General features: G+C 34.8%; 1 protein-coding gene across 4 annotated transcripts in view; it reads left to right on the top strand.

Annotated features, from left to right (window-relative positions):
- The window catches only part of POT1 (protection of telomeres 1), a 62298-nt gene that overhangs the window by 19919 nt on the left and 25739 nt on the right, over nucleotides 1–16640 (top strand). For 2 of the 4 annotated variants that reach the window (XM_054631525.2, XM_054631526.2), the window contains exons 9-10: nucleotides 4595–4725; nucleotides 14105–14395. In XM_054631525.2, coding sequence (XP_054487500.2) covers nucleotides 4595–4725; nucleotides 14105–14395 — 422 coding nt within the window. Of the gene's footprint in view, nucleotides 1–4594; nucleotides 4726–6560; nucleotides 6791–12022; nucleotides 12197–14104; nucleotides 14396–16640 lie in introns of those variants that run through there. The other 2 variants (XM_054631528.2, XM_077179020.1) reach the window with 2 other exon arrangements.

Raw genomic sequence — 16640 nt, 5'->3', positions numbered from 1 at the left:
TTTTCCTTCAAAGTATTGTTCAAACCTATTCAGACCATTTTTGGATTCTTTTCTGAATCAAAACGTTAAGGATTTATATAAGTTTTGCAGAAGAGAATAAAAACTGTTGCAGAGGTAAAGACAGCAATTTAATTTCTGGATCCCTCGAGATTAGAATAATGTTTTCCTTTCTGTTCACAGTGATTTATATGCATTTCTTTTTAAAATAATCACTCTTTCTTATCTTAAAATATAGAAGATAAATAAAAGATAAAAACATATCTAAAGGAATTAATAATAATAATGATAATAATAATAGTTAATAGAAATCTAAAGACAGTTACTTTGATCTAGAGATTACATGATGATGGCATTGAAACATCTGTTTAGCCAGATGCTTCTGGTAGTTGCCAAATTGTATCTCCAAAGTGTATCACTATTATTTTAGAAATAATAAGCTCTAGTAAAACAGTTTGATTCTTCAGAGATTTTGTTTTGGGCTTCTGCAGCATATGTTTTTATGTATGTATATATACACACATAGGAGTTGTGTGCACATGTATGTTATTTTTTCCTGTCTTGTTGAAATATAAATGGTAAATTAGCTGGCTCAGCTGTTTGGTGTTAGTGCAGACACTTGTGTATTGAATGGCCTCAGTAATTCTTGAAAACAGTATTAAATGTTTCATTTCGTTTTGAAGAGAGAATAATTTGCTACAATAATCTGTCTTTTTCGTGTGCATTGAAATAAAAGAAACAGAAGGCAGTCTTTAATTAGAGTCCCTGACTGCTAACAACATTGCCCCAAACCTTTTTTATCTCTTGGAAGGGAGAAGTTATTGGTTCAGGGTAGTGGGTTTTCCACTAAATGTTATTGAAGAATAAATATGTGATTGCCCAAAGGGGGATGTGTAATTAGATCGATGCTTTCCACCTTAACAATTTATACAAGCATATTTGTCAGGAACTGCTGAAGTCCTCACTAGAACTACAATAAATTTTTAATCAGTGAATACTAAACAACTTGTTGGTCCTACAATATCAATAACTACTAATCTGGAAAGCTTTTTTAGCAATTTTGATTTTCTTAGGATGACTGAAAAATGAGTTTGTACGTGAAGCTGTGGAGTGTGGGGTTTTTGTGGTTTTTTTATCTGAACACGCTGTGGAGAAATGCTGGCTTTCTGCTCATGCTAATAGCCAGCATAACAGAGATTTCTGTAAAAAGAGTGGAAATGCTGTGACATTATGAAGGAAAAGTTGTAACCTGAAGAAGGAACCTAGACTATCATAGTGGAGGCAACTTTAGATTTTCAGTAACTTTTACAGAGCTGCAAGGGATTCCTATTTCAAACTATTTAAAGGACATGTATAGCTTGACGGTCAGCATTCTCCATGCAGACAGTGCAACATTCTACTGATTACCAATTTTTTTATGAAATAAAATAAAGAACTTGTTAACAAGTTATAGCAGTTGTATTTTTAAAGAGCAATAAGGACTTAGCTGAAAGAGTATAAAAAGTGTGTAAAATGTATGCAGACCATCACTCTGTACTTTAATTTAAATTAAACATGAGTTATGTCTCCTTGTTTCTGTAACACCAATTCTGGGGTGTTACCAGCATAGGTAGCTGTCCATGGCAGGTGGTTCCTCACATGATGTTAAGCCTAAATGAGAATATCTCTTCCTAATAATCAAATATATTAAAAAAAAAAGGTAGGTGCAGTTTGAAGTTCTGTGTAGCACTATGAAGCACTGAAATGTGGTGCTTTTACTGAGACAATCTATTATGAAAGTAGAAAGCTTTCTTCTGTAGCATATGAATTTGCTGAACTGTGCATCCTTTGTGTCATATTTTTAAGACAGGTTATTGCAAGTAAAATCTACCAGTGGTAAAAATTCTCTTTTAAAAAAAATCAGTGGATTTTTTTAACCAATTGAGTTAATTTCTCTAGTAAGGGAAAATTGACTCCAATATGTAAACTTCCATTGTTTATTTATTTATTTATTTATTAGCTTGGTAATGATGGAATTATGCTTTTTTGGGTAGTATATTGAGAAAAATCAGAAGTGTGAACAATGACGTTACATAATGTCCTAGAGTTAAACAAAACAATATAAATTCAGCAATTCTGTGTAGAGTTTGACTCACTGTTTTTTCAGGAAAGTGAATTCATTCAATGATCTATAATGCTACTGTGGAAAACAGGAAACAATTTCCACATTTCAGCTGGAAGAGACAAGTGGCTTTTTATTTTTAACCTTCAGAAAGGACTTCGCTGAATGAGGATTTCATTTAAAAAATGAGTATTTATGCTTTGTTCTAAGAGACCTCTGTTGTAATTAGGTTTGTAGAAGGGATGTTTTGAGGTGATAGTAAGGCATGGAAGACTGAAGTCACAGAAGACTTCATGGAAGACTGAACCTCTATTATGTAGAAAGTGTTCCCTGGCTATGTAAAGCAAGTGTACTATTTTATACTGCTTTTACTAGGATGATTATCTGTCTTATGTGATTATGCTAATTACACAGACAATTGAGGTAGTGTGTTTAACTTCTACCATTAAATAGGCAGCTGCACATGTATGAAGCTGACTAGTTTGCATAATCACAGCATCAAAGAGTAACCACAATTTTAATGTGGAATGTTTTTGCTATTTCCCCTTGATTGTGATGTTGGATTTTATCCGTGCACTGTAGCATGTTATTCTGCATCCCCAAAGGATTGTAAATCTATGAACCATATGGGCTTTTCTTCTTAATTGCTCATTTTGCTCATATTTGCAACAGATCTTTTAAGTTAACCTCTAGAAATCATACCCAAAGAAATACATCAGTCTTTGGATTACAGTAGGAAATACTTGCAGTTTTGTCAGTCAGTGACTGAAGTTTATTCTTGACATTCCTATCATAAAATGTTAAAATAGACTGTATGTGGACCTTGTGCCTTTGGTGGGAGTGGAAAAGAGTCATCTCAGCAACTTCTGAATCTTGGGAAGGAAGAAGAGTACTAGTTTTATAGAAATACAGAAGGTTTTTGTATCTGTAGGAAAAATTTTATTTCTTGGTAAGCCTTCATTGGATTTCTTTCACCCTTCATTCACTCAAATCATTAAGGAATTAAAACTTTTAAGTTTAAATGATAGCAAAATTTAAGGGTATATGTGCTGGAAATGGAAGAATATTTCTTTTGAAGCATGTATTTTATTCAGTCTTACATACCGACCCTCATGTTTAGGGAATCTATTCAGAGAGTTTACATATAACAATCATCTTTTTATGACTGCCTTCATGTAACTTTTGTATATAAGGCAAATCTCAATTTTACTAGACTGATAGCATTCTCTTTCAAAGCTGTCTAGCAACAGCTTTTGTGTCTGCATCTTCATAATGTGCATGATGGGGACTTCATTGACTTTGTTTTAGACCTACAACACATTTGTTCAGTTCCTAGCTGTATAAACTGGTATAGTGTCATTATCACCAGGTGTCTCATAGAATTACAGCTAAAGTTGGGGTTTTTGATCATTTAGATTTTTTTTCTCTTCTCTTTGGATTTCTCTTTTTAAGAGATGAGAAAGTATCTGTTAGGGAAAAACAGATTTGATTTGGGGAATTTAATTCATTGCCAGTTAACATAAACATCTAATATTGAGAAACAAAGAAATACTTGAACACTTAGGGAGAACACTGTTCCTCCACCTTTCCCAGGTTCAGCTTCACCCCAGGTACCCCTCCTTCCTCCTCTCTAGTCTCTGTTCCTCTGGCTATGGTTACAGGTGTCTCTTGGAGGGACAGTAGGAGGTACAGGAGATCAGGGCCAGGATGTAGCCTTTCTTGCTGCTGCTACTTGGTTTCTCAGGTAGGTTACCAGCTGCCATGTTGCGAAAGAGCAAATGTGTTTTTACTCTGTTTATTAGGTATCGGAGCACACATGTTCTGTAAGCTGAACTGGAAAATACAGGTTTTGTTTATGTCATCCACAAATACTATGTTCTCAGCTGATCTGCATTGTCATCTTTGTATCTTGTCTTGATTTTACTTTTTAGTTCATTATTAGAAGTGAAATTCTATGAAGTTTAACTTCAAAATGGCATATTTCATATTTTTACTTTCTGGCTACCACCGTGTGACTCTGTTCTTGTGGTATATATATATATCTATCTTGCATGTTTTGTTGAAATCAAGGATATGTAATTTATGCTTTAATTTGCTTGTAGAACTTGTAGAACTTATTACCTTTTCAGAAAGCTGTGCAAAATAAATCTTAGAAAATGATTTTATTAAATTGTAGATATGTGCCTCATTTTGTAGAAGTAATTGAAACGTGAAAGAATAGCATGCCTGTTGCAGACAGAAGAAAAAGGTGTGTGTGTTCTTGCACACAGAGCTGTGCTTAATCACACATTTCATTTTCAGTTATTTCGGCTAATTATTGAAAAGATGGGCCACACTTCAGTTATTATGGTACTGTAAAAAAATTAAATTAGAAAAAGTTACACAGATCATAGCAAAAAAAAATTTGCCATAGGGATGTTCCTCCCAAATTTAGTATCTGTGTATTAATAATTCTACAATGCCTGTTACTCATCCAGACACTTTTATATTTTACAGATTATTGCTCAATTGTAACACTTGTGGACCAATCAAATGTGAAGTTAACGTGCAGTCTTTTTAGTGGAAACCTAGATTTTCTACCAAAAATTTACAAAGTTGGAGATATTGTTCGATTTCATAGAATAAAGGTATGTACTAGGATGTGGGGGGTTTATGTGCTTGCTTTTCTGCACTGAGAGGACCATAGAAATAATTTAGTTCTGTATGTACAGAAATTAACTCTTGGAGATATTGGATAAAGCAGCTGATTGTTAAAACAGCTATGGTTATGGTATGGACCAAAACTGAAAGTAAACTATTACATTTTTCAACAACAACAATATTTATTAAACTACTTGACAAAAAATCATGTGGCACTTCTAGATGGATAGAATTTAACTGACATAAACCAGCACAATTTATTCCTCTTCAAACTGATATGATTGAGGAGTTTCTCTAGGTCTTCTGTTGTGGAGCAGTTAAGGTCAGCTGGAGAATCACTCCAGCAGAGGGAATCTGTCTGGGCTTGTTAGTGTGCAGTGCACTCCTGCTGCTGCTCCAGTGTTATCCTGCATTACTCCCTATTTACCTGTATCAAAGGGCATGCAGGAAACTCTTTGTAGCTTTGATTCTGCTTCTTCTGGGTGTTTGTCTTATGCCTGCTGCAACTGTATAGGGAAGGGGAACCACCCTACAGGGAATGAATAGAAATCTTGTAATGCTGGACTGTGGTTAAAGAGGTGCATAATAGGACCAAAGATGTGATTTTACCATTAATTTGCAACATAACCATACATATTTATTTTTTATGGAAAATAATTATAGCAGAAATTGAATGTAATGAAAGAGGCCAGTAAAAAAAACAAAAAAAAAAAAAAAAACCAAAACACCAAGAATAAAACAACAACGAAAAACCTCCCAGTTTCTCCCAGTTTGCATATCTGAACACTCTTGAGAGTATCCTGGGAAACTTAAGAAATGTAGGAAATTTGGGATTGTACCAAAGGATGATAAAAGGGATAAGTATCTGTAGTACTAAGTATGTACATTTTGAAATGCTGTAGCAGGAGAACAAAGAAGAAAACCCCATGACAACGAATGTAAAAAGTGGTAAGATTTATCCAGTATTTGAGTTTCATACTACTGAGATTGTTAAGAAAGAACTTGTTAAGTTTCAGAAACAGTATTAAGTTACTCCTTTATATTGTAAGTATTTACAATTGAGAGAGAAATTAGCTAACCTATTCTGGGTTAGTATCAGGTTTCTCTGAGGTCATCTATATATGTAATAAGAGTGGAATTAAATTGTACTTACATTTTGAAGCTTGTGTGCTGATCAGTACTTGAGATGTGTTATCAGTCTTGGAAGTTCATTAATTTGACTTCAGATGGGAAAGTCTTACGCTAAATTTAATATTTTCTCTGAATCCATCAGGGTAAATGTTGTACAGATACATTCATTTCAGAAATTCAGTGGAGATAACGTGTTTATTGCTTCTGAAAACAGAGTACATGTTTTATAAATGTGAAGAAATAGAAAGGGACTGGTCAAAATAGTAGCATTGAAAAGTGAAAAGTTGTATGGTTGTGGTAGGTCAGTATTGGATTTCTAAGTACACATTAAGAAAATAAACAAGACCACTGTCAGGAAATTTATGTATGCACCCTCTTTTATGCCAACATTGTATTGTCTAACTTCTATTTATTATTATCACAAACTTACTAAGGAAGCCTACTGATACAGCACAGGTAAGGGACCTCACTGTTCTGATTTGACATCACTTTTTTGAGGAGATCTAGAATTCTAGAATCCTTGTCAGTTGGTACTTTATCATTCTCTGAGATGATGTTCCAGTATTTAAAGAGAGGATCTATCAATTTGCTTCTCATATACCCTTTTTTCCATCACAGTTGGGCTGTTCTAAGTGGTTTCCAGTCCTAACAGACCTCCAGCTGCTCACAATCTATGTCTCTTCAGATGCATGAGCTGACAGCTTTTTTAATTACTTTCTAAGTGAAAATGATCTAGAGTGACTAAGATATCTTTTTCTGGATGGGAATGTGCTGATTACCCCAAACTAAGTACCAGGTACTTTGGAAGTTTTCATATCTGCTCTGAGCAGGTAGAGAAGTCTGACACAAAAGCCTGGTGCCAGCTTCTGGGAATGAACTGGGAAGGACCTCTTTCTCTTTCAGCCACAAGCAGCATAGTAGGTATGACTTCTAATTATACTTTCTGCAGTTTCTCCTTCACTCTTTCCTGCTTTTGTCTTCAGGCTTTAATGACCTTTTCTTAGCTTGCTGAATGGAAAGCAAGCCAGGGTAGCAGAGGCCACAGTCTGTGAAAGCTGTGCTTAGCAGTGAGGACAGATAGATACACACAGCCATTACAGTGGTGTCCTCATGTTCTGTCTGCCCCAGATATGCTTTCCAGGAAGTTGACATTAATAGCAAACACATTTTAAAAATCACTGCTTCCACTTACACTTTTGGCTTCTAATGGATAACTCCTTCTCTAGTAACAGAGGTGTTGGCAAGATCTGATGGCCAGAGCTAATAAGAATTTAATGAAGAGGAATTTTTTGGAATTACTTTGGATAGAGGGTAATTTAATTTGCTTAGTATTTGTTTCAGAGAAGGATAATTTTAAGTGTCTTAATAATAGAACTGGAAAATTATCGAGTTTTATTACATTTCTGTTAATATTTCTTGAAGTGTATCTTTATGCTTGTTATCTTATGATGATTTCTCATGAATTACAGAATTTAGTACCTGGGCTTTCAGCCATAATCAGTGCTCTGCTCTGAGATTGTGGAAGGTGAGCCCCCCATCTCCCAGTATAAAAGCCAGGCCTGTGATCTATTTGTCTAGTCTTCTCCTACTATCTTTATGGCAAAGAAAGAGTTTTCTTGGGTGGATTTTTCTTGGACCTTCTTGTTTATTGTTCACTGTGAATGCTCTTAGTATCTTAGAACTAATGCCTAATGGTACACTGTTAAAGAGTGGGAAGGGGCAATCTGCTGGTACTGGCTAAGCCTGCAATATTTTATACTCCCTTGACTTAGGAGTTTTGGCTGGTATTCTGCCTTTCTTAAAATGCCTCAAACCCTGCCATGGTGATAGAATGGGTAATTTCCTTGTCAGCGTTTCTCTAGTATTCCTTATTACCTCTGAGTGATTCACAAACAAGAACTTATTTCCTCACTTCCAGTGAAGAGAATTGGTATTTGATTTCCATTTTAATGTTTGAGGATTGGAAAAAGTGAAGCACATTCTTATTTTGGTGTTCATCTTGTTCAGTGTATTCTAATTGTTTAATGCAGTCAGGATGTCCAGGATGTGTTCTGGTGGCCCTTTTTCCTGAATGCACAGCATTGGAGAGCTGTGTGATCCGTGTGCAGCACTTGGGGAATGAAGACCAAGACACTGACCTCTGATTATAAACTTCACTTGTATGGCTTCCCTGGCATGGTGCAAACTCTGTAGCAATTGCAAAGCCTTAATTCTCTAGCTTTTTTCATAGTAATCCTGATGCTGTTCTCTTCTCTTCCTGTCATTAACCTTATCTTCTTCTGTACATAGGGGCCAGTTGCTGTAACAGATGAAGTCGGAATTCTAAAGCTGTCACCCTCTTTCTTAGACATTATTATTGCATCACCACTGCACTTCTCAAGTCATGCACCATGTCAGAAAATATTCTTTAGAAAAATAGGGTCTTGAGGGTTGTGGAACATGGTATCATCACATAAATGCATCATGAGCTGAACTGAGTTTGCACAGACATCAGTAACTGTCATCTACTAACCTTGGGATAACCATGGATTATAATCCTATTGTTTTAGTGTTGTGGTTAGATCACAGAATCAGAGAATCATTAAGATTAAGAATCATTAAGATTGGAACTTACCTTCAAGGTCATCAAATCTAACCTTTGACCAAATACTACCATGCCCAATGCAGCATCCTCGATCTCTAGAATAAAAAAATGGAGAAAAACACCAGGAAAATCAGATTCCTTATATGCTATTAATTGCATATTCATCTGATTCAAACTCTTAGATTTACAGTGTAAACACATAGTCTCTTTGAGCAAAAGGATTTAATAGCCACAATATAGACAGTTGTTCCTTTCATAGATCAGTAGATTGACAAGTGTAAGATGTAGGTTTTGCTAGTGAATTTCTAACGTATTTGTCCACAGAGGAGAGGGAATCTGAATGTCAAATATGTGGAGCATGGCTTCATAACAGCATAGAAGTATCACACTCCCGTTTTTGTTATCCTTACTAGTTCTGTTCTGTCTCTCTTCTTGTGCATCACTCTCCTAAATCTAGTAATATTTAACATAGCATTTGTTCCACTGTGTTGCTTACTTTGATCTTTAAACAATCTGCTGTTATTTCCAGGACCAATCTTACTTTTGCACTTAGCTAGCAGTTTCCTTGTCACTTTATGCTCTCTCCTTTAGTTTAATCCAGTTTGTCCAATGATTTCTTTTCTTCTTTTTACTTGATGCAATATGGAAGGTACTGGGAGAAAGACCTAGCAGAAATATCTGCTTACTTCTTATTCCTGGGCAGCTCTATCCATAGCTGTCAGGTTGATAAGGATGAGGGGGAAAGTCTGGAGCTTGGATGTATAGCAGGCTGCATGAACATTAAGCTTCAACAGAATAGAGCTCCCAGACTCCTAGTGTCTTCTGAGAAAATGTGGTCCAAATATATAAACTTGGCCAAAATTAGGTTTGAGACTTTCTACTAAAAAAGATGTTGAAGAGCATGTGTCTTTTGCACTGCTACCCAGTTTTCAAATTCTTTTTCTGAAGAATGGAAGGAATTAAATTTTTTTTTATAAGCAGTTAGGAGATTTTTTTTAATACAGAAAACACCAACTTTTTTTTTTTTAGAAATGTCAGTATTAATATGGCTTGTGGTTCTCCTTCAAAATTTCTGTAAGGCATACAACACACTTTGAATGGAATTTAAATTAAAAACAAGTATTTTTCCTATAGTAAATAATGTCAGGAAATAATGACTGTAGGCAGTGATAGAGTGTTTCTGTAATTTCAAGTCTTAGCAATTTGCAAAAATGATTTTCCTATCAGTATTTTTGGTCAAGTTACTGGATCAGGTTTTTAATATGTAGAAAATATTCCAAAATAGTAATTTTTTACTCTATTTGAATTTCTAAAGCAGTATCACAGTGCCTGCTGGCTTTTTAAATTACTAAACCAGAAATTATTTCAACTGACTTAAGTATATAAACTTCTTGCATACAAATTTTTCCACAAAATACTTACATCTTCAGGTGAATTGAATTCGTAAATAAAATACATTATATTGCTCATTTTCTTCTTTAATTTGTGTTTCTATTGCTACAGATGTTTCAAACTGTTGCAGTGTGAAGCAATATCCTGTTTTATTTTATTTATTTTATATTTATTTATTTTATCCCTATCCCAGTTTCCCAGGTGTGCCAACCTCTCTCTCCCCTCCCCCTTGCCCCCTTGCTAAGTGCTGTCAGTCAATCCTAACATTCCATCAAGGGCATCGTCTGGTTGGTCAAGTTCCAAAGATGCTTCTCAGCCCTGGGGTCATTGGCCAGTCCAGGTGTCATTGTCCCCTGAGACTGCCCCCCCTTCCACCTGGTTGGTGGCACACCCACCCCTTCCCCTCCCCCTTTCCCCGGGCTTAAAAAGACACGGGACCATGGGGTCTGGTGCTGTTGGAGCTGTTACCAACATTCAGAGATGTGTGACCATGGGATAAAACTCTGGATTAACCCTCCAGCAGAATCCGTCTCCTTTTCCTCTTCACCTCGCCTAAAGCCTTTCCATTAGAGGTAAACCTAAATTCCTGCCTGCCTGGACTTGTTCCAAGTGCCAGCTGCAGCATACAGCCAGCCAGGGGTGTCTCTGAGCTGAAAACACCACAGCTGCCACCTCTGGTCAAGCAGCAAGGGCCAGAAGAGCCCAGGCACGTTCCACCCAGTAATGTTGGGATCTTATTCCAATATCAAACAATCTTATTTTGCAGGCAGCAATTCAGGAATGCTAGAGAATAGGTTATCACTTATGGTCCTAATATCTAAATGTGTTTATCATGTCTTCAAAAAAAAATCATTTTACTTCCATGTGACTATCTTCGTTAGTTTTCTTTTAGGAGGTGCCTCCACATAGTTTGTATAGTTCAGTTTTCTTCCTGTGATATTTGAACATATTCAAAATGGTTTAATTTATACTTCAAATGACTTCTCTGTTTCATTAGTATCTCTCTGTTCATACAGCTGGTGGTACAAGTAAACCAGAATTACATTATTAAAATATAAGAAAATATAATCAGCATCCTCTGTTATCCAAATTTGTTTAGACTATTTACTTAAGATAAGAAAACATTTACAAAATATAATGAAATATACCAGATGCATTCTGGTGGGTTTTTTTCTGACAGGATACTTTCCTTCATACAAATATCATCAGTGACAATCAAAAAAAATTGAGATCTTCCTTCTAAGTATAAAAACATACATTAGTTTGGTATATGTTGTTTCCCTAGGCATTTTTTGATGTTCTAAGATGATCTGTGCCTGCAGTGGTTTCATAATAATCCTTTGCTTCTATAATTTAACAATCAGTTTTGATGGAGAGCTACCGTGGAGATGCTATTATTCCAGCTTTATACACTACTTACTATCACACTTTTCCATTTAGTGAAACGAATAACACTGTCTTCAGAAAAAAAAAATGATGTATTTTACTTTGCTGTAAATGTATTTATAAATACTTCAAGATTAGCTTCTTTTCAATAACCATATTCAGTATAGGGTTGTACCCCATAGAAATCACTAGAGTTTATTGTCCATGTAGTTTATTGAGGTGACATTTCACCTATTGTTCTTTAGTTTACAGAAACCATGCCAAAGACTCCTGCAATATGTATTGGAATTTACTTGCTTAGAACAAGCTAAATGCATTTTATCTGCTCCATTTTTTGTCCCAGAGGATATTTTTATTTAGCAACCATTATTTATTGAAATTATTTAAAATTCTCAGGGACTTTTTAAAGAGATAGCAGTCTGCCCTGTTTCATTGTTAACCCCCTGCTTCACCCTCCCCCACCAATTTTTTTAAAAATAGGTCCACATCCTCTAGAAATGACACAAAATCTCCTGAAGGGGAAATCATTGTCATATGCAAAAGTCCTAGATTGACTCTTTTATAAATTTAATTCAATTTCAAAATAATTTGGAAAATACAGCATTTTTACAGTATCAGTGCCCAACTTGATCTGAGATCTGCATGAGTGCCATAATGAAACAACATTTTTCCATAGATTTTGTTCATTGTACACTCCAGTGATCCCTCATGACTTTAGCAATGATTTTTTTTTCCAAGGACAAGCCCAGAGAATTTCTGTTGGCCATCATCTGCTTTGTGGGTCCAGCACAAGTAATTTTCCAGCTGTGAAATACTTTGTTCTGTAACCCCCTCTACATTTTCTTCTCCTGTTTCTTCTGTTGTTCACTAAATAATATTGTTGAATTCTGTTTACATTTGAGGGGACTCAGTGGCTTCTCCACCTGTCTGTGCCTGAGGACATCTGGTTTTCCTAAAGATCATTGGTAATTTTCTCTTCATGACAGTTGAGATTTACCTTCTTACATATTTTATTTCTTTTTTTTAGTTATTATTTTATAATTGCCTCTTCCAACATTAAGGCTGATTTCAAATTCACTAAATGAGGGTACTGGGAGATGTCAGAAGTACAGTATGTCAGCCTCCTGAAAGCTCAAAGCATGACATAAAGGATTTGGGAAAAGAGGAGAATAACTGATGGTGGAAGCCCAGGGAGACAAAGTACTTCCTTTCTGGTTTTGTGAAAGGCTTAGAGCCTTTGCAAGGAGTAGGATAGAATTTTTACTAAGAAAAAAATCAAGATATTTTTATGATGATTTTAAAGAACTAATGATGAAATAAATGAATATGTAAACTAGAAATTAAAACACTTCAAGAAACATTTGACATGTCAGACAAGATATGAAAAATACTCTTGAAGTATATTTTGATACAGGATGAATAGGTAAAAGTGATGAGAGTTTTCATCCCCTCTGCATGTTACCTGTTTAGACAAGCTATGGAATATAATGCCAGTGATAGCAACTAAAGTAAATCTGTGTGTTTATATTACATCTTACAGGGGAACATGTTTTTCCAGATTGTAGATAATGGGGGTAAATTGGTTATGAAACCATGTATTTTCCTTATTTGTCCTTTGGCTTTTCTTGTATTTTCAGTATTTAAATGTGAGGTTAAAAGATCAAAGCTTTTCAGTGTTTCACTGAAAAAAAACCTCATACTGAATTGATGTGTTCCATTGGTCAGGTTTGAAGAATTCTTAAGTAAATCAAGGTTCATCTTAAAGATGACCCTTAATGCATTTATGCATAATGTCAGAGTAGCAGGGATTAAAGGAGTACCTGTCACCAAATTGAACTGGTTTGCATATGAATATCCAAGGTCAATGAATGCCTGATTTGTTTGCTTTTGAAATTTCACCATGTTTATAAAATATAGGCCTAAATCGTAGACAGTGTTTTGCTGTTTAGAACTTCTGACACACATTGCATGTTCTGCACTTTCAGATCAGTGGGATTTTCAACCATTTGGAAATTGAGCACTGGGAATCCCATACTAAACTGTCTCACAAATGCCATGTTCATGCATGTTACCGCTTACTTGGTGACCCTGCATTAATTAGAAAGGGATGAATCAAAACAGACTGTTTCAGATTTCTGGATAATGAGTCATGCAGTGCTTTGATACAGATAAATCTATAATTGCAGGGAGCAGTAAGACTAGACTAGACCCTTGAAGGAATGCTTCAGATTTGAAATGCTGTGTTTCATATGGCAGCAGATACACAGCGAAATCAGCAGGATTCAGGAGACCTGCATGAGCAGGGCAGTAGACATTGAATAGTTGTGATAGCTGTATTCATAATTCAAGGAATGAAAGCTCATCACTGCTTGCTTTATGGAAAACAAGTATCTCCTTGAACTGATATATTTTTTTCAGTTCAATAATATTGGGAAATGGCTATTGGGAGGGGCCAAAAACAGGAATCCATAATAACTTTGCCATTACTCTGCTGCGTAAACTCTAAAAATTAATTTCTCTTGTGCATTTGGTTCCCCATTTATTCCCCATCCTGATATGTTCCCCACACAAATATTTTGATGTGTGCAAATAAAATACTCTGTAAGGATGCTGTAGGTGTAAATGTTACAGGTAAGTATTAGTCTGCCACTTCAAAAATTTTTGTGTAAGATTATATTCCTGCTTCTACATTTTGTTTTCTTATTAATATTAATTTTTCCTTTTTGTTTTGTTTTTATTTTGACTCTGTTCTCCCAATAGAAACAGGGACAGAAATGATCAGTGGTCCATTTTCCATGCACATGATAAAGCAGAAATAGATTTGTTTATCCATGCATACAAACTTCTTTTTTCTCATTCATATTTTATTACAGATCAGGGAATACAATGGACAGATGCAGGGAATTACCAGTGGGGGATTTGCATCCTTAACATTTGATGGAACTGTAGGAGCTCCAGTAGTTCCACGAACTTCTAGCAGAGTGTACACATTCATGGACGAAGAACAGAAAACAATAGAAGAATTACGTGTTTGGGCAGCCAGTAACATTTCCATCTCTGGCCCAGCAACAAAACTGTCTGGTGTTCAGCCAATGCTGTTCTTTGATCTCACTTGCCAGCTGGTAGGAAAAGCAAAAGTGGATGGATCTTCTTTTCTTCTAAAGGTAGACTTCCTTTTTAAAAATATTTTTTTAGGTTTATTAAGACATTCTGATACATTTTTCAATACAATAGACATATTAATTTAAATAATATTATGTAGATAAATGTTTTTAGTGTAAGCAAATCTGTGATCCTTGGCTGTTTGTTTTTATGAAAACAGAGTAGAAAGCCTGGTTGTCTTTGAAGTTGATCACCTGAATTGTTTTTTTACTGGGGTTTATTAAGATGGCATTATATAGATCATAATTTCACAAAGATTTGTAGATAAATATCACAAGATTTCTTAACCTTGAAAAATATTGTTAGTTTTAAACTGTATCCTTGTTTTCTAGTTAGCAGCATTTACTGTTTGTTTTTCTAGATTTGATGGATATGATTGGTGCAGTAAGTAGCACTGCCTAAAAGGAATGAATGGATTATGTTATCATGATGGATTTCAGGTAGCTTCTTTTAGTTATGCATAAGCACTCTGGGCATGGGTGCTTACTGAAAATACAAAGTGCAAAGTGCCACAGAACAGGAGAGCAGATTCTAAAGGTGATCCTTAACATTACCTAAATGAAAAGGAGGTCTCCACAATATTCCCAGTTGAGATGTATTGGTCTGGTGTTTTTCCAAGACTTCTATATTTTTTTTTTGTACTTGATTGTTAAAACATACGTAGTGATCAAGCTTTTATTTTCCACTTTGTGACTTCTTAAAAATATTTATTGGTTCTACTGTGTTAAACTGTATTGTTACAATAATTTTAGAATTAGCACTTGGCATTATTCCTTCATTGAATTAGCAAAGATTTTTCTCATACAGAGCAATGCATTACTACAGAGAAACAAACCTTAAGTCCATGCTGTCACATATTCTGCAACTGCTACAAACATTTCCATTTAATTATGTCTTGTGAAATATGTGTCAAATGAGACCCAGTAAATTTTCATGACTTTGTGGACTGTAATTAAGTTGTTCATGAAAAGTGTATCTTCATTGAAAGACCTTCTGCAAGGACAGAGACAAGTGCTTTCTTAAATTATTATTTCTTTACACGCTTTTTGTGTTGTAAGACCTGAAGTTAATTTTGTCACTTTTGTATAGTAAAGGTGATTGCTTGGGGAAATTTTAGGGTAGACTTAGGAAGGTAGAAGTCTGAGGTCAAATAACAGTTGATCAGTTATTAAGTATAAAATATAAAATACCTAAATATGTTTTACAATACGTTGGACAAGCTTAAAAATGTTACATTAATATTCTGTTGCTAAATTCCTCCATTTTTCAACAATGGCAAAGTCCATTTCTGATGTTAAATACTGGTTATGATAGAAAAGAAACCTTTCTAAAAACTTGTCGACAGATTTCTGATTTTTTTCATGATTTGCTGAATAAATCAAACAAAACAACCAATTCAATACCAGCTCAAATTGAGTGACCATTAAATATTATTTTATTGTATTATTTTGATTATCCATTTTATAATAATGTCTTACATTTATTTTTTCCAAGTATATCTGTTAAATTAATGGTTGATTATACTATGAGAAATTATTATTATTATTATTATAAGCATTGATCTCATGTTCCTAGTGGAGACTGCTTCATAGACAACTAAAATGAATTTCAGCAATTCTGTGCATCACCTGTAGCATAGCTTTTAAATAACACTTGATAAATGAATTCCTATTTGCACAGCAGCAAAGTTGGACATGGCATAAAGATGGTATCACTCAGCTGTTAGTGTTTTCCATTTTCTGAGAATTTTGTTAGTCATATTGGAGGAGACTAAAGAATACACACTAGAAATTACTCTGTCATGTATGCCTTTCATAAGAGTTTTATTATTAATCCTTTCTTCCTTTCTGTGTGTCAGTTAAATTGTGTACATTAAGGTAAGTCCTACAATGAGCATGTTCTGCTGAAGATAAAAACAGGTGTTTTGTCTCTCCCATTTCAGTGTTTTCCAATCATGGTGATCGAGTGTTATCACTAACTTTTGTTTAGCTCCAATCTGTTCATGACTAGTAATAGAACAATTTGTTGTTTCTTACTCAGAATTAATTTAACCAGCTTTGGGTTAAAAAAACCAATTTTTATTCCAGTATTCATTTTTAAAACCAAGACAGTTTGAAACCAGGATGTTTTCATGTTTAGTGTAAAGTAGAGCTTCCCAGCTCCTGAGGTAGAGAGGTTTATCTGTTTCTGTATTTGTGCAAGAAAAAACCCAATCCCAATTATTTTTGAAAGATTTTTTTTTTTTAA

Source organism: Agelaius phoeniceus, chromosome 5 (assembly GCF_051311805.1).
Source record: "Agelaius phoeniceus isolate bAgePho1 chromosome 5, bAgePho1.hap1, whole genome shotgun sequence".
Taxonomy (NCBI): Eukaryota; Metazoa; Chordata; class Aves; order Passeriformes; family Icteridae; genus Agelaius; species Agelaius phoeniceus.
This window is presented reverse-complemented; position numbering and strand designations above follow the sequence as displayed.